This window comes from Nyctibius grandis, chromosome 5 (genome assembly GCF_013368605.1).
Source record: "Nyctibius grandis isolate bNycGra1 chromosome 5, bNycGra1.pri, whole genome shotgun sequence".
NCBI classification, from domain to species: Eukaryota; Metazoa; Chordata; class Aves; order Nyctibiiformes; family Nyctibiidae; genus Nyctibius; species Nyctibius grandis.
The window spans coordinates 77540365-77567250 of record NC_090662.1 but is presented as its reverse complement, the minus strand read 5'-3'; the positions used below and the strand labels follow the sequence as shown (position 1 = coordinate 77567250).

The window sequence follows — 26886 nt, the reverse complement described above, 5'->3', positions numbered from 1 at the left end:
ATCAACTTAGTTACAACCCATTGCATTGTCTTGGACACTGCCAAACACTGCTACTGTTTAACTACAGCCAAATGTTGGCAACCTGAACACATGCACCAATATGGAGCAATATAACCAGGGGCAGCTGAAGTCAGCAGTAAGCTTTCATTGTGGTTGACAGCAATTCACCTCAGCTCTTCCAGGTACCAGGTTCAGTCTCATGCCCAGGTTCACACAGCTGACAAACATCTTTGTTTTGCAAGAGCTCAGGGACATGGTAGGTCTCAAATTCCCATATGAGATTAGATTTTTCCCCTCCAGGTTCTCTCATACATCCAAGAAAATTAGATCAACTCCTTTCTGGAGTCATTCCCATCTCTAAGACACACAAAAGCATGATTACCATTTGACTTTTTTGAAATCCAGACTTTTTTTTTTTAAGAAGGCCCCATTAACACAGAATAGTGCAAGCATTACAGAGGAGAGCTGTATGGTTTGCATAACCCCTTAGACAAGTGACAACATGTAACACAAAGGTGGGCAATACATTTGTGCATTAGTCCAGAGCTACAGCCAGAGCCTGACCCTCAACAATTCTGGTGTTTCTTGTAATAAATACCAACCTCCTTACAAGAGAAAGGTGGGAACAAGCACAGACTACTAAGAGACATTTGTAGTACCTAGAGGACAAAGACCAGAAGCTCCTACAGCGCAGCTGAGATACTACAGTAGGGGAACACCAGATACAGGTATAGCACATCAACTTGCTGGTAAGGATTCAAGTCCAAGGCAGCCCCCATCAGAAGGTATTTTAGAGAAAAACACACTAAAAAGCCATTTAGAGTAGAAGTACAAGACAAATTGGAAATTCTTTAGGCTAAGGGTTCCACGCTAATATCTCTGCTCCCTCCCATATCCTTTTTAAATTGAAACAGGACAGCCACAGCTCTAGTGCTGTTGCAAGCAGCAACGGCAGAGCTGTACAGTAACTTCTCATGCAACTTTTGTTTTTTTTTTCTACTTGGAAACCTGAGATTTGGCACACATGCCATAAGCCCTTGAGATTGTACTTCACTAGCTTTGGAGAAACAAAGCACAAAGCCAGCCACTGAGAAAAATCCTGAGCATACACTATGGGCATCTGCCTTGTCAACAGACCAAGGCCAGGTCAGATGCCAGGGGACAGAGTTACGTCAGCAGACAGGCTGATACATGCACAGATGGCTCCAGGGTAGAACCCAGCCTGTTTGCATCAAAGTACCACTGCCTCCATATCACCAGTATGCCTGTCATCCTTTGCTGCCCTTTATGAAGATAACAATAAAAATATTACAACAGTAACATTTTAGGAATGTAAGAACTGCTTTTGTTCACACACACCAAGGAAAGGAGGAATGACAATACCTTCCCTAACATGCACTCACAGTAGTCTTTTCCATTCCTTGGAATTCCCTTCAAATACGGCACTGGCATAGGAGTTATTTCCTGCTTTATACTAAAGCCCTAGTGATTTACCACATAACATGTTAGGCAAGTTCAACTCCATGCTACACAAACAGTATGATTAATAAGCATAGTAAAATCTCCTCTCCCCCCCTAATCATACAATACATCTTACTCTTTATTAAGTATCAAATTGTCTCCAACATAAATTACATCCAAATTACATAAGTTTCAAGAAAGTCAGATATTTTATGTACAATATTTGTCTTGAGTCAGATATACCTTTATCATTTTAACCTATAACATAAAAAGCAAACCTACATCAGTACCAAGTAAAGCATTAAAAAGGTAACAAATATATAACTTTTTAGAAATGCTTTCAGAACACTAAAGTTAATGACAAAGATTTTATAGTGCAGCAGTCTTGGGTTTTTAGCTCTTAGACCATTTCTCTGTTTCTGCGGATGGCACAGCAGAGAACCATACTGAATATCATGCCGAAAATCTGTAAAGAAAGAAAACACATTGGGAATCAGGGGACCAAAGCACATTCTTCTATCAATATGGGAACAAGCATAGTTGCTGTTCCTGACCCAGATACCACATTAACACTATTCTGCAGTTCCCTGCCCCTCCACCCCCAAATTTCAGTCCATTCTCACCAATCCCCTTCACCCTCAATACTTCAGAGTAGATCAGCTATAAACCACTGCCATATCTCCTAATAAATCTTTGACCATCCCAGCATATTCACACCCATGTCGTATTTCCTCCAGAGAAGTCCAACAAGCAAGCACAAGTTTTCTTACTAGCACTGTTATTTCAGTTCTCTAGCAAAGTCTTTACTTTTTATAAAGGAAAAAAACCAAGGATCCCTGAGAGATAGCTAGGATTAAGAACTGAAAGAAGCAGTGAGCTGGCAACATGACCAATACATCTTCACCATATATATATATATATATATATATATATATATATATATATATATACACACGCTACCAATATAACCTTGCCACTGCTAAAACTACAAGGAGGCAGATCCTAATCCAAAGCAGAAGCAGGGAGGTCCAAGGCACTGCACCCTCTGCACTGCCCTGGGGCCCCACAGCACACACCCTGGTCCTGCTGGTACTTGTCATTAGTGGAATGGGCTTGTAGACTGCCATGCCAGGCACTGATCAACAGAGTTCTGCCATAAGTACCCTTTGGCCATACAGCCACCCTCTAAATAATCTGAAAGCTCACCATTATTACAGCAATGCCAAGGCCAACTGCTCCAATCACATTCAATTTTGAATTGAAGACATCATCAATGGCAGCAGGGCAGGACTGAAAAGAAACAGACTGTTCATTAGCATTTCATATAAACAAAAAGGTTTGTTTCTGCTTGCTTGTTTGAGCTCAAGTCTGCTGATTGATGCTACACCTTTGTCCAAGTCTTCTTGCACTAGAGATGAAGACTCATCTTTTGAAAACTGCTTTGAACTGGCCTTGATTTTCACATCTTTAAAGAGAGCCAGGGATGTTCCAACACAACAGTTGGTGGAGAAGTTCAAATCTACTCTTCAAGTATCTAAACCTCTTAACTGCACCTTGGCTACAGCAGAATTCCATTCTCAACCACCTGCAGTTGATCAGGTGGATCAGGACCAACAGCAGTTGTAGCACACTTGCCTTGTTACTAATGGCTATCAGCATTTAAGTTGCTGTATTGCTCAGCCCTTCTCAAAATAGGTTTGAAGCCACTCTTGGTATTTCCAATTGCTATTGTAATTTTGCAGACACCTTATGAACATATGGTGCATGGGAACTGCAGGATTTCTTGAGCTGCATGCATACATGCTAGGCTATGGGTAGGTTCATAGAAGCATCAGCTTGCAGCTCCCAGGACAAGGAATTACCATTGCAACTAAAGAAAAATTTAAGTACAGTTCCTTCCCCAAAGACACATGGTAGCTAAGAAAAAGAACAAGGAACTTTTACAGAGGTATAAATCTTTAAGAGCCTGGAAGCTGGTCAAAGTCACATCCCAACTCCTGTCCTACTTATTCCAGGAGCAGACCACAGTGAGCTGCTGAAAACAACTTTTTTGTTTAATTGTTCTTTATCCAGTCCAGAAGTAAAGACTGAACTGAGGATTAAAGGGACATATTGGCAAGAATTAATCAGTTAAATCAGAATATCAATACAGTACTACTTCTTACAGAGGCACACAGATCAGCCACACTGTTACATCCCTTTAATTTTGCAGCCCATCTATTGTTTTTTTCTACAGTTAGGACTAGACCATAAACACACCACAAGATTAAGTAAACAGATGAAGCTAAAACACACTTAGCAAAATAAAAGAAAAAAATAAAACCTGCACACTGCCTCAGCTACTCCCATATAGTCTTAACTCATAGCAGATTGTACAGACAGGATTAAAGATACAGTCTAAATACAGACTGAAGTGTCTCATGTGGTCAGATATTTGAAGGCACAAAATCATCTGTGGTGAAAGGAAGAGGACAAGTAATGTGAAAAAAAAAAATCAAGTCATTAATTGAATTCCTGCATCATGAAAACCTTATTTTCTATGGGAAAACCCATAAAGGCTCTCTTGGAGCAGAAGCAAGAGCACAAGACAGTTCCAGAAGAACAGGAAAAGCAGGAATTAAGACCTATACAAGATGCCTGTCCCATATCTGTGGCATACAGGCACCTTTGCAGCTTTGGCAACAGGAGCAGCCAGAACAGAGCTCTCTAGTTTGTTTTTTTTTTTTTAGGTGAAGTTCTGGCCTTACGCTGTCCATTGCACCAGGGAGTTCAGTGACACACAGACTGCATGTTTCCTGTGCAAGTTCTGATTTCCTGCTGACCCTGCTTATTCTTTCCACAGTAACAGCATGCTGATTTTCCACAGCCAGACTGATTATATAGATAGGTTGCTAAGTGTGACATGGGAATATCCCATGGACTGAAAAGGTTTATTCAGAAACACATTTCTAATTCTACTCATGGGGCAGAGCTGTTGGTGAATGAAGTCATGCTTTACCATTACAGAAAGCGACTCGAGCATGGTCTTCTTCGGACAGGTGTCCATGAACTGCTGCTCAAGAACTCCTGTAAGACCACAGCAGTCTAGCTACAAGAGAAAACAGAAAAAGAGAACCAGGTTAATTAATCCTTATTTTTGTTCTGTATTTGCTGAAAAGGAGAAATAGATTGCATCAGGTTTTATTATAGACCGTATGCAAATTTGCTTAGAGGTCCTGCCAATTTGACTGCTATAAACCTAATTTTAAAAAGCCTTTACTGAATAAAGGACAAGATTCTGAAAGGAAGAGCTAGATCTCATTAAGTATACACACATTACTTTTGGTGACAGCTTGTACTCCTTACAGACACAAAGGTGAGCTCCTCATAGACATGCAGGTATGCATACTAAAGTGCCTCTAAATCAATGCCACACATCTAACATTTCCCAGCTTGCTCCTGAGTTTTATGAAAACAAGAACTAGTTCTATCCATTTCAGAGGTTCCATGGGACTAAAAAGCATACTGAATTCACTAACACTATACAAAAATACCTTCTCCGCAAGTTCTTACTAATACTCCCTTGGTTTCTTCTATTAGAAAGGTACCAGAGTTGTACAGGGGACTGGATGACACGGAGAACAGTGTGAACAAGCTGCATTACTGTCTAGTTTAAGTATAACCATGTACTTACAGCTAACTGAAATGCTTTCAGGGTCTCTCTGACAGCTGGCTGAGACCTCTTTCCATAGGTTTCCATGTAGAAGTCCTTTAACTCTTCAATAACCTACAAGATAGCAAAGAGTTGTGGTTTATTACCATCTTACCTTAATATTAATTATGGAAAACTTGTTTCAAGTAAGTCAGTGATTAAAAATTCTGCAACCTACAACACCCATCCTTTTGACATGTAGAAATACAGGGTAGAAACAGAGGGTGGACAGCATTTCTCACCCAGAACAGGTAAGCCTAACTGGTACATTTACCTTGAAAGCCACAACTGAACAGATAAGATTCAGAGTTTCCCTTCCAAAGCTCTGAGCTTCTAGGTGGAGTGAACAAACCAAGTCTTGCACATTGGTTACACAAAAATATTCCCTATTCATTTCTGTACCCTAGAAGTTGCTATATTCCCCTGTTGTGTAATACAAGCAGAAAAGCAACCCTGATCACCAAACACCTTATTTTGAAACAAGACAGAATCTTGACTGCTTGTGAAGGGACAGCACAGATCAGTCATGTTTCAAATGCAGAAACATTCAGCCCATAGCTGACCTAGCTCATATGTAGAAATGGTAAAGCATCACTGATGGCCTACTTTGCTTCACAGCCCAGCCAGGTACTGCCTGGAGGGCATCTCTAGCATGCAACAGCATCTTGGATTCTGGCTTCTCTGCTACAGTCTCACTTTTAAATATTAGATTTTAATTTCTTGTATTGTTTTGCTAGAATGAGTCTTCTTCCTCTCCCCAAATCCCCTGAGTAATTAAGATTTGACTAGTACATCCACAACTTCTCTGGGCAACCTGTTCCAGTGTCTCACCATCCTGCCAACTTTTAAGAGCAACCTACCTTTTCTTTATTTGCAAATCCCCAGATTGCAGCAGCAATTTCAAGGGCAAAAATCACAAAAAGGAAGAGGAAGAACTAGAAAAGAAAGACCACATCATTAATCAAGACCATAGCACCACAAAACAGCATCACACATATATATTCCAAGCTTGTCTAGCTCCTAGTGTTCAGACTTGTGGGAACCATCACTCAAACAGTTTCCACTTGGAGGTCTGAAACTCTGGTAAGACTAGGAAAAAGGACACACTGCACTGGGTCAGCACTTCTTCCCATGAGCATCAAAGCCTTGCAGTGTTTTCCAAGCAGAAGTCCTCCTTTTTGATCAGTGTTAAACCACATCATCTGTTCACTCAGACTTTGGAGTTGCCCAGGTCACTCAGACACATCACAACAGTTGACACTAATTCTTTTCTCTGGTTTGTCACCTCCATTGCTTTAGGAGTCACTACTTAATACCTAGCTTGTCACCAACTCCCAGAGAGCTAATGATCACTTCTTCGTTGTGTATCCCATAACAGAAGTAAGTGTCATCTGTGTTTAATTGACGAGCAGGTCCAAAACACCACTACCATTTAAAGGCACTTTAAAGAGAGATGTTCAGAATTACAACAAAGGGCTAGAGGCATCACTTTGCAAGAAATATATGAAATTAACTTATTTCATGACACAGAAGGGGAATTGTTCTTTCACCAGCTACAGTAGTAATCTTATTAACTAAGTCTTCTGGTTATTTGGATAAGTAGTTCTACAAGCATACAGATGTGCATGAACCCAGTGAGCTCCACTGGCCCCTCCAGTCTGAAAACAATGAGGTTGCTCTCCAATAACTGGCTTGCAAAGCTGTGTCAACTAGAAGAGCTCATCCTGTGATTATGAACAGTAGAGGCTTGTTGTTTCAAGGATCAAATACTACAGTTCTGGTCTCGATTAAAGACCACACAGCCTTCAGAGTTCAGGAGGAACTGTTTAATAAATAGCATTATTCTTATCAACATTTTAGTTCTGTATTCACACATACTCCCAATCTTGTTGCTTCAAGGTCTATATATGTCACTAACTCCTGAAGTCATCCTATATTTAAATACAACATAGCCATTTGGATTTAGGGCCAGAAATGGAAACTGTATGTCATTATTTAACATTTTAGCGTTATGTAGGTGACCATGAGTTTAAGCATGGTGGAGCCAAAACAATCAGCATCTGCTGCCCTTTAACTGCACAGTAGTATTTTCCTTCCTTTCTCATCATGCTACTAAAAGCTTTAACACTACTCCGAACACTTACCAGGCCAAGCATACACTGAGATTCCTGCAATGCACCACAGCATCCCAAGAAACCAACCAGCATCATAAGTGCACCAGCTCCAATAAGGATGTAAACTCCTAGGGAGGAGAAAAACAGACATGTATACAGGCTAGTTGAGACCTCAGCAGCAAGGTATAAAGTTAGTTGCTCCACAAACAGCATTTGTAGCTTTTGCCAAGATTAGAGTTTCTTTACTGAGGTGTTCCAAGCAAAAAAAGGGCCATGCTTAGTTTTCAAAGCAAGCACATCTCAAAACTTGTGGGGAAATGTATTGATAAATAAAAACTTCAACTTATAACAATTAGTGTGTACCACTACTGCAGTTTCACAAGGTTTAGAAAACTGGCAAGATAAAGCCATCTGAGTCAAACTGTAAGACACATTTCAAAACTGGCACAGAGACAGAGTTATCAATATATCTTCAGATGAAGAGTGTGTTGCAGTTAGACAGCTGGAACTAGGGATTTATCAACATCTGAGAATTCTTGAAGCACACAACTCCAGGGGAATGGATATTAAAAGGCATCATAATCATCTGCCATAAGGCTTTAAATGTTTTCCTACCCTGCTTTCCCATCAGGAAACACTGAATTATTCCACCATTCATGGTAGTACAAGTCTACACTTCAGCTGCCTAACCTGACAGCCTCTCTAACTGCCTTTGCAAAGGCAGATACTTCTTCAAGTGGCTGAGCCTGTAGACCATTCTGCCCAGAATTTAGGTAGCAAGTGTGTTGGAGTGCACAGGGCAAACACTTCTGTGTTAAATGACCCATTTATGCCCAATCCTCTACTCCTAAGCTTGGGAACTGCCAGCTTAAGCATTACAGCTGTTAGCTGGTGAGAGCAGCAAGATGTAGAGAGCAAAACCACTCCCAAAGGATGGCAAAAAAGTATGGTGGTGAAACACGAGACAAAGAATCAGCACAAAGCATGTAGAATTAGCATGACATTTCTATCAATATAGACAAAAATACAGTTCTGGCCTTCAGAGACCAAATCAATACTGTTTAAAGAATGCCGTACATAAGCATTTGCAAATGATTTTCTAGATGCAAACCAATAAGGTCAGCTGCCAAAATAAACATCTACTCGAGTAAGCATATGTAAGTGATTAAGCCTGACATTTCTTACCAGCAGGAAATTCTGGCACCAATTTTTTTTTGCCCCAGCTTAAACTTTTTCCATTTTGAAAGAGAATCCGTCAGAATCTCTTATTTCAGTTTGTTTTTAGTAGTACAGAACACTTTTGAGGTAACTTGCTTTGTTATTAGGTGCAAACTGACAGATTCTTTCAATTTCCTATTGGAAACTGCAGTCAGTAACTACTCCCAGAAAAATGTTAGAACAGTAATTCCTATTAAAACTTTTTAAACTCCGTTTAACCTACAGAGATTTCAAGTAGGTTTCACTGTTTTGCTGCATTCAGCCAGTAGCTTAAGTAACACATCATGAAACTTTTGTTTTAGGAGGCTGAAGAGTTGTTTTAGACTACTCAAAATAAGACTTGTTAAATATTCAGCTCAATGGCTAAGTTTAGATTTCTGTTCCCTTTCCAAGATCCAGTTAAAAGCACCTGAAAATCTTCATGGCAGCAGCAAGAACCCAGTTTGCTACCATGCCAGCACATCAAGGGTGAAACACAAGCTTTCTTGCAGATAAGCGGTCTGCATGCCTGTGGCCTCTTCACAATGTCGCACAAGCATTTCAATATTCCCAACTATGGTCTCTAACAAGTCTAACTCATCATTCCTAACAGTACTGCCTGTGGCACAGGCTACCCTGGTACTGTAAGGCTGCAACATGAGTTGCACCTACTAGTATGCCTTACACAGTCTTTACTGACCCTTTAGACACCAGTTTGGATGTTGTTGCAGATGGAGTAGCTCAGCAGAGGAGCCACCCTCCTTGGCAGGGAAAGACCAACCTAACCACACTGTCAATGGCTACTGAGTGATGCCATACAGGACATGGTAAATCCAAATGCTACGGGGGTGTGAAATATGTATGTATAAGGATTGTCCAAATCAAAGATGACAGATGTGTATGTAAGAAAGGTACATATTAGAATTTGCTTTGTTCCCAGTTGTCAGAGGTCTTAAAATTCAGCTACTTGGTTTCAAAAAGGGTTTGAACACCTACAGGTGACAACCAAAGCAGCATGTTTTCCTCTGCCCAAGCCTAAAAGTGACTGTAGAGATCAAAGTCTTACAGTTAGGATAAAAATCTGATTCCATTAGGAACTCTTAAGACATTATAATAGCAAGCCAAAAACATGTGTGTTTATCCCCTAACTGGGGATAAAGCTGTCCCAGGCTTTGCCTATGGAAAGCCTAGACTAGGATCCTATAAGACCAGAAAATATCAGTAACTCCAACCTGGCCTAACTAAAGCTACATTGATCTAGGTTGCCTGTAATAGTTGCTCATATAGACAAAGATATTTGTGCATCCTTTCCATTATGTCCAGTATAAATTAGCCTACACAGGGCTGTAAGAGTTAGACAATAGTACATATGCTCCTTCTGACAGATGAGCTGATGACAGTTGTGGTTTTGGGTAGCTTCAGTTGGTCACTTCGGGGGAAAAAATTAGTTATTGATGTCATCTCTGACTACTCATTTAGTTTAGAGTGGAATTTTGCTGACTCATATCATGAGAAGCATCAGGAAGATACGTCTTCATTGTCTACCGGGAGTCCCTGGGGTTACAAAATGCTTACCATCAGCACTCAAAGAGGAACTGCAGGGTCTAAGCTGGGAAGAAGATGAAGTGATATATGATGCATAAACAGCCAAGAAACTGCTGGTGTGACACTGCTGCCTGCACAAGAGCTCACAACAGAAGCTAGCCCCCTGCACCAGCCAGGGGAAGCTGCTCCCTGCTCCACCAAGGCTGTTTAGGGCTGTTTTGTCTTTAGCCTTTAAGGAAGACATAGGTTTCTAAGCAGCCTGGAAATCAGGGCGCAAAAGTGTGATCTATCACCTCGAGCCACCTCCTAGCTTACCTGTGTAAAATGTCGTGTTGTTGGATTCCAGTTCAAAGATGCTCTTGGTCTGTGAATCAAACCGAAGCCATAGTCCAATTGCAAGAACTGCTGTCCCTGCAAGCTGTAAGAACAAGTAAGCCTTGTTAAATAATACCAATTAATACATTCACACTTGCATTAGTAACAACATCAGAAGTAAACACAGGATACAGCTCTGTTACTTAAAGAGGTGGTGGCAAAGAACCAGCATAAAAGGATGGGGATACCAAAACAAGAACAAACCTAGTTACTGACATGAGGCATCTCGTTGACAGACGCGTTTACATATTAAACTATAATGCTACACGAGAACAATGCCATTCTTGTTCTTGACTGAAAATACCCAAGGTTTACCAAGTGCCAAGTGTCAGTGTTTCCACTGACTGCTCCCACCCATTGTTTTATTCTGGATGACTGTAATGGCATTGCATGGCTTAGTGATCTTTAATCTTAACACTGAAGGACAAGTGTATCGCAAGAAAAAGCGCCTTGTAAGGCCAAATAAAAGTTTTATCATATTAAACAGACTGGTAGGAGTTCAGTGTACCACAGTACAGAGCTTAGAAAGAGTGCTCTTTCTCACAAAATAGGATAAAACCAATCCAGTAAGTTACCGCACTGACAGGAAGAGGAAGATACAGGCTGCTGAAATAGCAACACTGCTGTATGCTGATCTGGAACAACACAATCAAATTTTAGCTAACATTTAGTTTTATTTTATTATCATCTCTGCCTGTATGCCTCCAGGTTCCTCTTAACATTGGTGCCTGTATTTGTGGCAAGTCCTTGTGTATATAAATTAGCTTCTGGGTGAAACATCTGTCAGAGGACACCAAAGTAGTGTTGCAAGAAAAAGGGAATTGCACTCTGGTAAGACAAATGCTAACAGTTTTCTTTGAATAGACTGAATCCTCCCCACTTAACAAGAAAAAACATGGGGTCATCTTGCATGCAAAAAAAAGAAACCAGGACAAACGAGAAAGCTGGAGAGTGTGCTTCTCAGCTCTTCTCTCCTTTGAAGACCATTTAACTATCAAAAAAAGCTTTACAAAAGTGAGATGAGGACAGAAACACCACACACTGCAGCAGGCATTAAAAATTTAAACTTAAGAGTGAGCAATAAGCTTAGGAAGTCTGGAGCTTTGGTTAGGCAAAGCATGCATGAAAAGAAAAAACCCAAAGCCTTATCTCTGGTAAGAAGTTCCTTCTAGAAGGGAGCAACATTCTTGATTCAACTCCAAGAAACTGGAAAGCGTTTACTAATGTCAATTTTCGTTGATAATATGGAAGGCATTCCCACAGAAAGCAGCCATGGATACACTCCTTCCACACCAAGCCCAACTCCCCCAGCCCCACACTCACACCATGGGGAGCCTGAGAGCCCTTTCTCCCTGCTATGGGAGTGTTCACATTCAAAGGCAAGCACAGCTTTGCTGCCCATGGCTGCCTTCTCTAGCCTCCTAGGCTTGCTCTTCCAAAAAAAATAAGCAGAGCTTTGAAGATCACGCAGGACAAAGAGGATGGAGCTAAGCAAGGGTTTGAGGGAAGATATATCCCTTGTAGCCTCTCAGCAGAAAGCATCCCAGATGACATGCTAAAGGGCTCAGGTATCAGTAAAGAAAAGCAAGAGGCCAGGTGTGCCAGAAATACCAGTATTTCTTGTACAGCAGGCACGTGACTCCCAAGCCTGCCTCAAAGAAGAGCTGCAGGGTTTTAGCTGGGAAAAAGATGAAGTGATACGCAATGCATAAAGAGCCAAACCCAAATGGAGGTTTCCAGACCTATGCCAAAGGCATTTTCTTGGTGTCACAAGTGCGTAGGCACAGGCTTACTCACAAAGTTTGCAGCAAGAACAAAGCCTGCACGTACCTACCACTTTCCTTGTTAGGGCTATGCTGACAAAATAATTTAAGTTATGCCAAAGAACCTTGGTAGTACACTGTACATCACAACAGCATTATTATTTCAATTTATTGTGCTGCAGCAGCACCCCAGGGGAAGGGAGAGGTGCAAGAAGGGGACTGGCAGAGAGAAGGGCTGCTGCTCTACCTGCGCTCACTGCTACAGCATCACTTCAAAAAGCCTTTCCAATCTCATCTCACTTCAGTTCAAAAGCCAGGAGGGCTTAGTGATGGAAAAAACCTCACACACTGCTTATAGCCTACAGTTAAGTCACCCAGTATTTAATAATACTTGAGACTCACTTTGCTGTATCATCAGTCTTCAGCTTTTATAGGCATCCAGATCTGGAGCATTAGAAGAAACCTACAGCCCCTGCTTGTTTTGCTAGGAACTCAAAATCACAAAGCCACAAGCCTGAGCACACCCAGCTGTCTGCACCTACCTATGTGCATGGTTTAACAAGCCTCAGTGTCTGATCAGAGAGCTCAGGGCAGCACTGCAAACAGAGCAGGGCACAGCAAAGGTCTGTAAAACTCAGGGCCAATCCCTCAGCAGACCTTTAACGCCAGAGTATTCAAATTGTAAAGAAACTCTAAGCCATATTACAACCATGTAGATTATCTTACGAGTCCAAGCAAAGCCAAAGGCTCAGTTAATGATCTCTTTGAGAAAAAAAAACTGCTTGGTTAACATTAGGGAGAGCTGACTTACTAAAGATGGCTCCCTTTAAAAAACAAACTTAACTGGGTGGGGGGGGACATGACAGGACAGTTAAGTGTCATGTTTTCTCCTTGGGAAAGCAGTCATCCTGTGAAAAAAGTTATGATCACAACAAGGCAAGACATTTATCATAGGATAACAGAATAGCGATAATACTTTATGTCAGTGAACTGCTCCATACCACTAAAAAAATTGTAGGATTAAATAAAGTGGTAATTCTCTCCACAGTGGACTAGAAAAAATGCAGCTCCTTCTTGCAAGAAAAAGTTTTTTGTCTCAGTTTAAGAAAAGCAAACTTGTGTTCTCAGTTTGTGCTCTTGCTACCCACAGTAACCACTGAACTAAAAAAAAGGCAGTTTTAAAGCAGAAGGCAAGTAATTTGAAACATCAAGTTTTCATCAAAACAACAACAGACTAGGGCACCAACGCCAGCCTCAGGGAAGAGGCAAGCACAGCCCCACAGGCACCCGCTGCACTTGGTAGCATCTCGGACCAATCTGGCATACCGGAGGCTGCTCACCAGTGCTACACCAGCAGGTTTTAGCAGCTGAGTTGGGGTGGTTTTGGTAGCCGTGTTTTTCCTCCCCAGGAAAGGGGTGCAAGCCCCCTTGCCCAGGCTGCATGAAGCAGATGCCCTGAAGAGCTGGTTGTTGGGTTTTTAATCCAAGTGGTTTCCCAATCTAACAGACTTGTTTTGTCATAGGAGTTGAGTAATACAGAATATTTTTAAGTATATCTATCCTGTGCTGAAAAAAATTTAACAGAAAAAGAACAAGACTGGCTTTTCCTGAAGCTTGTCACTTTGTGTGTGCAAAAACCTACAAAACTAAGAAAAGAGCAGATTTGTGTGCTTATGAAACTGTAGTAACAAGTATAGGAAAGGGAACTCAGAAGACAGGGTATTTTTTTTTACCAATCTGACCGAAATGTGAGGTTAAAGGGGTACTACTCACTCACTGTATTGGAAAAGTTTGTGGCAGTGATTCTCCAGTAACAGCATGTCCTGGCACAAGTACGCTACCGACATCCCTGCTCAGGCTAGCGAGGCTTCCTTCTGTTTTCCGTAACCACTACTAAGAATCTCACAGCTCCCAGCTCACTTCCACTTGACTTACCTCTATCCTATAGCTGCAGTGGATATACACTAAGCAAGGATAAAAATCCCTGGTCATTCCTCCTCTAATCCTGTGAAAGCTTCTTGTCTTTTTTGCATCACACACAAACACACCCCCATTGCCTCAAAGGCTCTACTCCTGCATGTGTCTTTCTGCCTGTTGCAACAGGCAAAACCAGCTTCTTTTGGTCTGTCTTCCTGCCTTACACAGCTCTGCACCTTCTCCAGTGAGCCTCCTGTGTAGGCCTTTCCTCCTCCCACCCATCCAGCCCCACACTCTGACAAGCACCTTCTCCAAAGTCAGACTTTCCATTGCTCCTGTCTCCCCCTTGCAAACTACATGCTTTGGCCTCTGAGCATATCTAAGGGTGTGTCACATTATTTATCTTTAACACTCTGCTTTCTTTTAGCCTTCAATGTGACAAGAGAACTGATCTGTACCACTGCAGAGGACAGTCACTGTATACTTGAGATGAGCAACAACCCCTCTATCCTGGAGGCAGAAGCCACACAGAACACTCTGCCTTCCTTCCCCCACAGTACTTGGCTAACTTCAGCATGAACTTGAGCATTCAGTGTTGGGGCGTGCTATCAGGCAATTTCCCCTGCATTTTTTCTTTCCTTTAACACCTAGGGTTTCACAGATAGTTCTTCTAGCAGAAAGCCTGCACAAGGAATTAGATTTAATGATACGGGTGTAAACACACATTAAAAGCTTGATCTTTTCAAACTAGAAATTGTTATTTTTGCTAACATATCCCATGATACACCAGTACATGACACTACTTTGGGAAGCTGGAAAGTTTACGTTTAACCACTATTTTGCAAGGACCATTTTGTTCAGTCCCTTCTGACCTTGTCCCCTTGATCCATGTGGAAAAGCCACAGTCCCCAGGCAAGCACCCCACTTGCTGCAGACACCTTACAGCATCTTACCTTTCCACAGACAGAACCACCTCTGAAGAGGCTCAAAGTCCAAGGATACCCCTCCAAATATCCACCAGGTTACTACCAGCCCTTCCTCCACTTCCACATCATGGAGGGAGGGACAGAGAAGAAATGAGACACTGCAAGAACTCCTGATATATGGATCAAAGCATGTAAAAAGTCGTTGTACAGGTAACTACAGACTCTGCTATTATAGCACAGAATCACACAGAATCAACCAGGTTGGAAGAGACCTCAGGGATCATCGAGTCCAACCGCTGCCCCTACACCACCCTGTCAAATAGACCATGGCACTAAGTGCCATATCCAGTCTTTTCTTAAACACATCCAGAGATGGTGACTCCACCACCTCCCTGGGCAGCCTGTTCCAATGTCTAATAACCCTTTCTGTAAAGAAATTCTTCCTGATGTCCAACCTGAACCTCCCCTGGCAAAGCTTGAGGCTGTGCCCTCTTGTCCTATTGCTAGTTGCCCGGGAGAAGAGGCCAACTCCCACTTCACTACAGCCTCCCTTCAGGTAGTTGTAGACTGCAATAAGGTCACCTCGGAGCCTCCTCTTCTCCAGGCTAAACAACCCCAGCTCCCTCAGCCGTTCCTCATAGGTCAGACCCTCCAGAGCCTTCACCAGCTTGGTCTCCCTCCTCTGGACTCGCTCCAACACCTCAACATCTTTCTTGAAGTGCGGGGCCCAGAACTGAACATAGTACTCAAGGTGCAGCCTCACCAGTGCCGAGTACAGAGGGACGATCACTTCCCTAGACCGGCTGGCTACACTATTCCTAATAGAGGCCAGGATGCCATTGGCCTTCTTGGCCACCTGGGCACACTGCTGGCTCATGTTTAGCCACCTGTCGATCAGCACGCCCAGGTCTCTTTCCACCGGGCTGCTTTCTAACCACTCTTCCCCCAGCCTGTAGCGCTGCATGGGGTTGTTGTGGCCGAAGTGTGAGACCCAGCACTTGTTCTTGTTGAACCTCATGCCGTTGGTCTCGGCCCATCTATCTAACCTGTCCAAATCCCTCTGAAGGGCCTTCCTACCCTCCAGCAGATCGACACTGCCACCCAGCTTGGTGTCATCTGCAAATTTACTGAGGGTGCACTCAATCCCTACGTCTAGATCATCTATAAAGATATTGAACAGCACCGGCCCCAGAACTGAGCCCTGGGGAACACCGCTAGTGACCGGCCACATTCAGGCCAGGCTTACATGCAACGTCTATCAAGTTTGTGGCAGTCAATATGTGAAAATACAGTAGAGTCAGTAAAAATAAAGGCTACTTTCAGTGTTGTCAGCTCAGCATTGCATCTAACAAATCACTGTTATTAATCTTTCCTCAAGTAAAAAGGTATGTCAGGCTCTACATGACTGTTCCTTATGTGGGTTTTACTCAGGGTGTGCCAGAAGTACACTGAAAAAGCCACTATCTTCCCTTCACCTCATGAACAGGTAAAACTTTTAGCTAAAAATCTGACTCAGATCTTCCTCTGCATAAGACAACTTTCTCCTCACTGCACAGGACAGTGGATTAACAAAGCCAGGACCAGATATAGATAACGTTGCAAAGCACATAGGCAAAGAAACTGAGAACATTACCATCAGTAATGAACTGTGTTTCTGTCCTGTTACTTGCTGGTACTCTATAAATAAAACCCCATAAACAGTATGTACAGATGAGGCTCAACATCATTCTAAACCCTAAATTATAGGATTAGTGTTATCCACAACAGCACAGGTTTTCAAACTTCTGGGGAAAAAAAAGCTTTCCCAACAGATGTGCAATGAGTGCTAGCAGTTATATAAGAAACTGCAGCTATTTCCAAACTCTTGGAAAAAAAAAAAGATTGAAAAGGAAGTATTTTCTTTCTGCTTAAGCTAGTTTCAAGAATGTTGTGGGCTAAGTTAATGTCACAGCATTTACTGCAATAAAATGGTGCTCTAGTACAGCAGAAGCAGCATTGCAGAATTCCGGAACCACTGCCAAGACTAGTGCCCATTTCATACAAGTTTCTATTCAGAAGCCAGTCTACCATATTTGCAATTTAAATTGCAAATAAGATTAGGATTGCTGGAACTCTAAGTACAAATAGCTTCACATCAGGTTTCTCAAGACAACACCCTCCAACTCCATTCCTGACTTCACAGCACTTACAAGAGTTAGAATACATTGAGCTGAGCCCAAGCAGCATTTTGATTCATACACTGCAGACAGCAACTAAATCAGTTGATTACAGAAAGCAAAAGCAACTCATTTCTGATCCATTTGTATGTGTGCACATGTATACAAACACATGCACTCATATTTCCCTGCCCATCCTGCAAGTCCTCTTCTCCACTTGAGCAGGGAAGATCCTCTGCAGAAGTCCGAGCACTGAACTGCTACTGGCTGTTCCTGGCTCAGCATGAGCAGATGAGATTAGGGCTCAGAATGAAGCCACAGTTATCTTCAAGTTACAGAAAGATGAGAGCCCTGCAGGCCTAATCTTATTTCAGCAGGCACTCCCATAGACAAATGCATGTGTTTGTATAACACACCACTCTGAAAAGTGGAGAGCCTGGACAAGACAGCTGCCTTATAGTGTAAACAAGCAAGAAAATAATTGCTTAAAGACTCAACATGAACTCTGACCATATGCCACAGCACCTCTTTGCCTATAACACATTAAATTATCAGTATTAGCAGCACATGTCCTTTATTCCACAAAATTCACAAGGGAAAAACCTGGCATTTAAGTTTAATGATGCAAGCCCTTGCTTTTGTTCCACAGCAGAAAGCCAGTGGGAAAACACATAGGAACACACTTCATATGCATGTCTATGCCAGGTGCTTGCCCACACACACCAAGCTGCTCAGAGCAGCGGACAGCTTTACTAGGAAAAGACTTTGTCATCAGGGCCAACAAGCCTGAGCAAACCCAGCAAGTTAAGGGAGCTCAGCTAGAGGTAGTCACTCATTACACAACTGAAGGTAATCAAGCATGCACTCACACCAAGGTTGTTCAAAAACAGCTTTGGTAAGACCACTTTGGTGTAAGGAGCATAGTGTAATGTTTCCATTGACCTCTTGCCAAGCTCAAGTTGGCTTGGCAGAAAAATCTTTATATTACTTCTTTATCAGCCTCAACACCTCCCTCACCAACTCCAAATCAAACCCCAAACTTGCAAAGACTAAGCTTTCATTACAGACCACACCAAAGATGCCAGGGCCAGTGCCAGTAACCCTGAGACAGAAGAGCTGTAGGCAAACCCAGGTGGGAGCACTCCAGCCCTACCAAAGAAGCACAACAGCAGTGAGGAACCTGGTGTTTGCAGCAATACTTGAACTGAAGGCAAGATGCAGCCACCCCTCTGAGAGGGGACTGGATCACCTAACATCTACTAAAGCACAACAGTAAAAAAACATTCCCTAGAATTCAGACAGATGTGTGCAACACTTAAACCAGACTTCAGAGGCATGACAAGCTTTTCTAGCAACTATGCACAAGTCCCCATAGCCACTGTTCAGGCCACAGGCATGTTTTAAACAAAGCTCTGGAGTCCCAAAAATTTTGGGGGACATCATGCTCGTGCAATATGTGCCTGGTCTGGCTTTAGAACTGGAGAAAAGCCATCAGACCAGTTACCCTCATAATCTAGCACAGCATCCTACAAGGGGGCTCCTCAGGAAGGGTATCAGAACAGGGCAAACAGTAGCATTTCCCAGGACTAACCTCCCACTTTACATGTTGAGCACTTACAGGCTGTGTAAAGACACAAATGGTACCTTTGGAGAAGAAGAGTTAACCAAGGGCTGCCAAACACTGCATTCATTAGGTACCCCTTGAACTGCACACTCCCAAATACCTGCTGGGGAGAAAGCACCACCACTGTGCGCACAGCCACAGCATTTTCCAGTACTTCTCAGACTTAATATCCCTCCGTTCTTGCTCACTGACTCTTTCAATACAGTCAAGCCCTACCTACTACCTGGCCAATCATGATCCTACAGACCTCTAGCATGTTTCCCACATCTGTTTCCAGGCTGAAGAATCCCAATTCACTGAATTCCTGATAGCAGAAACCCTCCTCTTCCTTTCCCAAACATTACCAAGCTCCACTACGTTCTTCTCAAGGTGGGCCAGAGACCAGAGCAGCCCACAGCACTGCAAATCACCATCACACCATGGATTTATGTGGTGGCACCATCTTTCTGCTTCTCTAGGTCCTTTACTTCAAAGCTGGTTTTCATCTGCTGCTGCTGAGCACCCACCTGATGCTTTCACGAAGCTACCATAGACCCTTTTCTCCCAAGACTTCATCCCTCTGGCAGCAGATGCCCCTGAGCCAACTAGTTCATAACTCCAGGCTGCTTCCAGTTCCTGCCTCCCGCACATTATTCGATGCCTGCCTTTGGCAAGTGTCACACTCTGCTTTGTCAGGTAGCCTGCTATGTCAGCTAGCCTGCTATGTCAGCATGCACCCATCTTCATCGTCCTGAGTAATGGCTGCTACTCAAGCACTGAAGTGTTACCTCACATGTTTTTCCAGATTAGGTGGGACTGTATTGACCACCAAGCAGTTTGCTCCTGCATGCCAGCTCTGCTGGTTCTCTCCACCACAAGAGTGGTCCACCTCATCTCAGTCCTGCCTCTGCTCAGTCAGCAATTTCATCCCTGCCAGGGTCTTACTCCAGGACTGCTTAGTTTCCTTAAGAGCTTTGAGATTTTCACAAGACACTGAACAAGCAAACAAACACTAACCAGCATTCTCTCCAAGATTCAGGCTTCTGAAGGCTTCAAAGTTAACAGCTTCACGAAGTTTGACTTCCCCTTACAGTAGCCATTCTCTCTTCCCCAATGTCACATCTCCATGTGCACACCAACTTATTTTTAAAGTATCTCCTCCTCTGCCTACTCCAGAGGCACCACAGGTGCCACTGTACATAATCTAGAATAACATAAAACAAAAAAACTCAGCCTCAAATTCACTGCATTCCAGCCCTCTGGCACCAAGGTAGGTAGTGAGAAGGAGGTTTTACCTAACCACAGTGCATTTGTAGTTCTGAAGTAACTGTTGTGTGACCCTGGTAAGTTGTTAATCAGCATTTGCTGTTGTTCTTTCAACACCTTTTCATCAAGAGGTCAATTCGAGCCTGTGAGGGATTCAGAGTCAAAGAGAGGTTACAGCAAAGAACTTCCCCAAGGTCTTCCCCAAGCATGCCCAGTGAGAGGAAGTCCCAGAGAACATCACTCCTAACACACTTTTACACCTGGACAGAGCACTGTCTGTAAGGACACCCTGGGATGCTCCCTATTCCTAATGTGTCTGAACATGGCTGTTAGGTGAGTTTGCAAATTATACCTAAAGCTTTCTTTTGGCTAGTCTTATTATATTTTTGTATTTGACTCACCAGCATTTATGAACCTTAATCATCTTCTTCCTTTGGACACAGCTTCAGCTTTTTGAGAGTTTCCCAATTTTTGTTTTAATAGCCTCCAATACCCAGCTGTTTCACTTTCTGCTTCTCTTGCCCTCACTCAAGCCTCTGATGGAGGCAAACACATGCCACCTATCACGCAATCTACAAATACCTGCAGGTTTGCTGCAGACCATTTGAATTCCTCACCTGTCCTTCTGAGGCTACTTATTTTAAAAAAAGGGGGTACTGTGTAAACTTTATCACAGCTTCACAGGACCTTTTAGCTTCTCTTGCTCCAGGAGGTGCACTAAATCTAACTACATTGTCACTATTCCTGAGTAGCACTTGGGCAATAGGACCCCACACCCATGGACTACTCAGAAGCAAGAAAAGGCTTGTTCCTCTTCTTGGGGGGGTTCCCAAGGCCAAGAGCCAGTCACTGATTGTGCCTTCAAGTTTAGGCTCAGAATTACACTCAGGCACAACATTTTTGCTCAATTTACTTCAATTACTTAATGGACTTTTCACATCTCTGATGCCATAAGAAACATTAAGCCTTCTTTCTTACTAGGGTTGTTCCCATCTTCTAGTGCTGCCTGCCCCAAGATGCCCAACAGCCTAAAACAGGCAAAGATTGCTACTTTATTCCTTCATAGAGGCCATGAGATTCAGTAACACCATACCCGAAACTCCCCTTTGACAGTTTCATAGGGCACAGATACATGTAGCGAGCTCTGAGAGTCAAGGACTACTCCAGCTGGTCTACAAACACACTCAGCCCCAGCTAACCCTAGCTGTTTGCATTTACTGCCTCTTGGTGCTTCCAGCCACTTGTCAAGACAGCCCAAGAGGAAGCAGCATCTCTCTCCCTTTAACTCTTCTTTCTCACTCTGTTCTTTTCCCCACACCCTAGCTGGGTTTAAGTGAGCACAGCCATCCCCTGGGGAAGGCCACTTGAAGAGCTGCATCCTCATGGCTCATCTGGGCAGCAGCCCTACTTGGGACAGCAGCACTAGCCTACACATGGTACAGCCCCTTTCCATGCCACCGCTCTTCCTCCCTCCACTCTGTTAACAGGCCAAGCCTGCATCCATGCTTACTGGGCACCCAAAGGTGCAAGTAAAGCTTCTGGGCTTTATTACCATGAGACCCCCAAGCAACAGATGCCTCCTGAGCTAAATGAAAAGACACTCCCTATTCTCAGTCCTGGGCCCTAGAGAGCAAAATGGCTCCCATTAACAGCATCTTTGAGACAATGTCTTTGCCACAACAAGCATTCTTGCACTATAAAATAGTTTGTAGAAAGTCTGTAGCTTTAAAAAAATAAACCACAAAGCAAACCATGCATATTTCCTCCTGTTTCAACAACAGGTTTAGCACCTCACTAACCAGAAGTTTCACCCAGTGTGTTGTTAGACTTTTTCTTCTTACCAGCTATAACCCTCCAAATACGACCCCCCTCCTCACCCTGCTGGTGAGTCTCAGGTGGCAACATGTGCTTTCCTTTGCCCTTGTAAAGTTCCTCCACACAAGTTCCCTCAATTGCAGCCCAGTTCCATTTTCTTGCTTTGCTGAAACCCATTTTTATGTTGAGAGATCACAAGTACTTTATCTGATAACATTGCATCTTCCAGTCATCCCATGCGCAATACTGTAACTGACTCCAGAAACGGTTTCTTTACACAGCTCCAACTTGATTTCTCAACATCAGACAGGGAAAAGGAGTCATGCACACATTTCTCCACTGTAGCAGACAGCCAAGAGAAAATTCCCTTTTTTTTTTTAGCCTCACACTTCACACCTATACATTAGGCACATGGGCAGTTGCACTGCATTCCCCCTGTACTTTTCCATACGGCAGACAATGCTAAATTCAGATGTCCACGCCCTGAGTGCTTGAGAAGCAGCCATAACCTCTCAGTTAAGCCATGCTTTCTGACACCGCCTAGCAAACACGAGATAAGTCATGCCGAAAACCACACCGGAGATACAATTTCCACTTGTTAGTGGCATGCTCCTACAAATTAAGCTTTTTTAGCATTTTCTTTACGAGACACTGCCCAGAAGATCGGAGGCAGAAGTTACAGCTTCAGTCAAGGCTCCCACCGAGATGAGTTACCACAAGCGATAACTTGCCAGGAATCGGCTCACCAACCCCCGTTACAACTTTCGCACCGGAAAAGCTACCGTAAAGCACAACCCGCAAAGAGAGTTACTGTACGCACTGCTGGCGGGGGCGGGGGGGGAGCTACCTTCACACCTAGCAACCCCCGCGCCCGTCAGCAGGCAGGACACACAGCCTGCCTTACGATAACCGCGTTCCTACCCAAAAAGAAAAGAAAATAAAGTAGCGAGCCGGGTGTGTATCTTATTCAGATACCTCCTGCCAAGTACATGGCACGCAGAGAATTTAGTGCCGCAACAGGTATCTGGGCGCCTCTCCTCCTCCACGACCGGCGGGGGACACGCCCGCCCCGGCGAGACGAGTCGGCTCCGGGCCCGGCGGGGGAAGAGGCCCCCGCGGGGCGAGAGCGCCGGGGCGCCCCACCCGCCCGGCCGCAGGGAGAGCGGCGCGGAGACGCCGCCGCCGCCCCGCCCGGGCGCAGGTACTGCGGCCGCCCCGGGAGCGGCAGGGAAACCCCGCCGCGTGACGGAGGGTGAGGGAGCAGGGCCAGGCACCCAACTCTCTTCTCCCGGGCGGGGTGGAGGGGAAGAGAAAAAAAGTAAAAAAATCGGCAAAACCCAAAACCAAACAACAAAAAAACACAAACAAACCACTACCCCCAGCATTTTGCCTGCCCCCCCCCCCCCCGCGGCCTCCTTCGGGGGAGCGAGCGAGGGGGCACAGCCCCGCCGCGCCCCAGGCTCCGCAGCGAAGTCTCCCGCGGGTCTCTCACCCAGAAAATGAAGTTGAAGCCGAAGAGCAGGTACTTGATGCACTTGGTGCCTCCTTTGACGGGCATGGTGGCGGCGGGCGTGCGGCGATACTGACGGTCGCGGCGAGGACACCTCCACCCGGCGTCACTTCTTAAATCCGGCTCTCCCCGGTCCTCTGCCGGGCTCCCCCGCCCCGCGGCTGCCCGGCCCCCTGCCCGGCCCCCTCTCCGCCCCCGGACCGCGCCCCGCGCCGGCCGCCCAATGCCCTGCTCCCGCCGCCGCCCGCACCTGCCACCGCCCCGCTCCGCCCCGGGAGCGGCCTCCCCTGGCCGAGGCCTGCGCTGGGGAGTGCGGGGGAGCCCGGGGCGGGGCTCATCCACCCACGGCCCCGCGCGTCCCGGGCACGGGCGTTGCTCTCGGTGCGGGGGTGCTGCGTCCCGGCACCTAGCTGCGGTCGTCCGGGGTAAATAATTCAATGCTGTAACAGTGTAATGTGCAAAAAGAATGGACAGGCTGCAGCTGTGTGCGGGCCAGTGCTTTGCCTGCTCTTGCATGGATTTAGTTGGATTTAAATGCATCAGTCTAGCTTAAATGGGTGTTTTCCCCTACAGAATAAACTCACAGCATGGTTTTAACTGCTTTAATCTTTCGAATGTGTCTGTACAAAGCCATGAGCACACAATTTAGAAAAATCAGGTGGAATAAGTTTCAGCCCGTCAAGTGATCCAAGATAACTGGTTCCGCACATGCCCTTAGGTCACCCCAGTTGTAAGAGAAAACATATTAAATTTCAGTGAAGAATTTCCCTTTGGTTTTAATGGGAAGTTCAAGCACTCAACTTCTGAATCTGTTAGCTCAGGAATGAAAACTGAGGGCTTGTACCTTAATTTATCTTTAATACAGTATGCCTAGAAATTCAGCTGTTATCGAGAGTCAAAAAAACCCTGAGCAGAACAGAAAGAACAGAAAAGACTTACTGAAATGCAAATAAAAACATGTTGGAGTTATTGTTGCCAAAATAAATTGTAAGATAGAGCACATTCCAGAGTTAATACGGTGGAGAAGATGCAGAATTGGGCAGCTGTTTCCCGGAACAGGTTGCAAAACATTAATACACTTCCATTAGAAAGCAAGGCAGAAAAATAAAGAGCTAGGAAAAATTCAAAGACATTTGTGAGTGCACAAGCATAGCCTGAGAGGCCTCTGCTGCTTCCTTCTACCACAGGTAGAAATAGAAAAGGAGAGTTTGGGAAGGGTGCGGCTGCTGCGTTGCTATTTGTTAACCATGCCTGGCTGTAGCCAAGCGGCCTGGTGGTCTGAGTGTTCAAAAGCAGAAGAGTGGGGAGCCACAGCATGTTAAAAGATTCCATCGGAAGTTTGCTGCTGCTCTTGGTTTGGGGTCTCTAAAGGGACCGGTAGCAGATGGGCTTGAGTCCAGAGAGGAGGGTGAACGGCACTTAACTCGAAGCAAACCCTACCTGAAGCATTTTGGTTTGTTATAAAGTCAGCAAAGGGAACCGGAGGGATAGAGGCTGGCCACAACAATATAGATCCAGCAAGGCTGAAAATAGTAAATGCACGTGACTAAACTCTTGTGGTGACTGTAAACTGAGGAAATGAAAGTCCTGTGTCTCACTCTTGAGCTGGGACTGATTTTCTGTATGGCTTTTGGGTGGTTTTTTTTGTAACTTTGCTGTTAAGATTTTGTGCCTGTTAGTTAATATCAGTTATACAGCTTTCCTTAACTTTCTAAAGTTAAGGATAAAAGAAAAAACTTTGGATAACCCCCCCGGCCCTTGTACTATTAAGCTTTTCATGCTTACACGGTGTTAAAGCAACTTCTGTTAAAATTCATGGGCAGTAGCCTTTTGATTAGAGGCAAGAAATGGACCTGTTGGGTCAAAACCTCCTGTGAGTTTGTACTTACTTAAAACTGAACTCTCCCCATTCATCTGGCAAATCAGTTTACGAAGATGTGAAACCCACTTGTGCATTTTTAGTATTCTCAAGAATATGGAATGAAAACAGTTAGAATTTGTGCTTATGTGGCTTTTTTTCATTCCATATGAAGGATCCGGAGAGGACATTCATGTTTCAGTCTTTGAGAGTCTGGTGATCTGGTAGATGCATCTCTGAACGTATCTGAACTTCTCTGACTATTGGAGTGAGATAGTAACCCACTGAATTTCTGCATAATAGAAATCACTAATGGAAATTCATGACCTTTGTAGAAGTACTTCAGAATGATTTATTATTTTAAAACCTTGTATTTACGTGGGATAATAGGCCAAAATATTTTGCATGAAATATTTATTATCTGCACTTAAAGTTGTACTGGATGGTTAAAGTGTTATCTTGTCCTACTGCAACAGAGAAGAGCAAACTTGGGATATTGCTGATAAAAAGAAATCTGAGTTTACCAGAAGCCTCTTAAAATTACGTTTCTAACCTTCAAGACATGACTCTGTCTTAGTTTTCATATACAAATAAGCTGAATTATTTCCTCCTATTTTAAAGTGGAACTAAATGTCTTGTTCGAGCCAATAGTGAAGAGAAGTGTTTGCTTCTCACGGGGAAGGGTTTTCCCCCAGACTGCACTGTCCAAAGGACCCTGATCTTTTGATTAATATAGCAAGGCAAAGGAGAGAGAGGGTTTCTCTCCTAACTGTATTAACGGATGGTGGGAACCACTGGTAAGTAGCGCAGAGGTGCTGAGGTTCACAGCCTCCTTGACCCGTTTTCCCCCTATCTCTACCTTTGCAAATATGCGGAAGGACTAGTGTCAACTAGCTTGATGCCTTTAGCCTTCTCTGCATAAACAACTTCAGGTCTTTTAAAATGTTTCTTTCAGCTCCCTTAAACAGCCAGGCAGAAACGATTCGAACTGCAGAGAGATAAAGTACAAAGCTTTCCCCAGTGAAGGATAGGGATTAACGGAGTTTCTTGAGAAGTGTGGATTAGAGGAGAAAAATAATAATGATTTTCTTCTTTGTAGAGAAATAACATCTCTGACTGTACAAGCCTGTCACAAAAGGGAAAAAAAAAAAAAGGTTATTTTGCTTGCCTTTTATCTTAAGTGATTTTTTTTTGCTTTGTAAGTGGTGACTTTGGTACACTATGTGCTGGGCTGGATGCAGCCATCCGATGAGGGAGGGGGCTGTACAACCACACTGCTGAGAGTTTAGGATGACCCAGATGACATGGGTCTAAGGCCTGTGGCTTCCTATTTCCTCTTACCTCTCAAAAATCCATCCCTGAGTTCATCCGTGAAACTTCAGGTTAAGTGCCTTACTACTTCTGGCCTAACCTTTTCAAGCAAATTTTACAGGTACTTACTTTGGTTCTTTTAAATGCAGCAAGAATTTGGAAAGGTGTGATATATGGGAGAGAGTCATGATATATATAAGCGGTTCCTGCAGGCTTTCGCATCTGGGACTGTGAGGGAGAGGCTGGTCTTGGAGCTGGAGAGTCAAGATTTTCACTCCATTGCAAAAATGACTCATAGGATCAGTCATGCTGATAACACGATGTCAAAGACACTGGCCTTTTTCTACTGCAGGAGGAAAAGTGTTTGGTGTTTGGTAT

The 26886-nt window shown here is 43.9% G+C and overlaps 1 protein-coding gene across 1 annotated transcript; it reads right to left on the bottom strand.

Annotated features, from left to right (window-relative positions):
• Positions 1 to 1582: 1582 nt before the first annotated feature.
• CD9 (CD9 molecule) lies at positions 1583 to 23489 on the bottom strand. Its single transcript, XM_068400999.1, has 8 exons — positions 23322 to 23489; positions 10324 to 10426; positions 7297 to 7394; positions 6013 to 6087; positions 5135 to 5227; positions 4460 to 4549; positions 2668 to 2751; positions 1583 to 1927 (listed from the first exon to the last, which is right to left on the bottom strand). The coding sequence occupies exons 1-8, from the start codon at positions 23385 to 23387 to the stop codon at positions 1862 to 1864; spliced, it is 675 nt and encodes a 224-aa protein (XP_068257100.1). The 5' UTR covers positions 23388 to 23489; the 3' UTR covers positions 1583 to 1861.
• Between the last annotated feature and the right edge of the window lie 3397 nt (positions 23490 to 26886).

Bases quoted from the DNA above. Each gene is read 5' to 3' on its own strand.
- CD9 (XM_068400999.1), bottom strand. From the start codon at position 23,387: ATGCCCGTCAAAGGAGGCACCAAGTGCATCAAGTACCTGCTCTTCGGC. The intron at 6,088-7,296 runs GTAAGTGTTCGG...TTTCTTTTCTAG, and splicing joins CTCAGTGTATGCTTGGCCTG to TTCTTCCTCTTCCTTTTTGT. The intron at 5,228-6,012 runs GTAGGTTGCTCT...GCTATCTTGTAG, and splicing joins GATTTGCAAATAAAGAAAAG to GTTATTGAAGAGTTAAAGGA.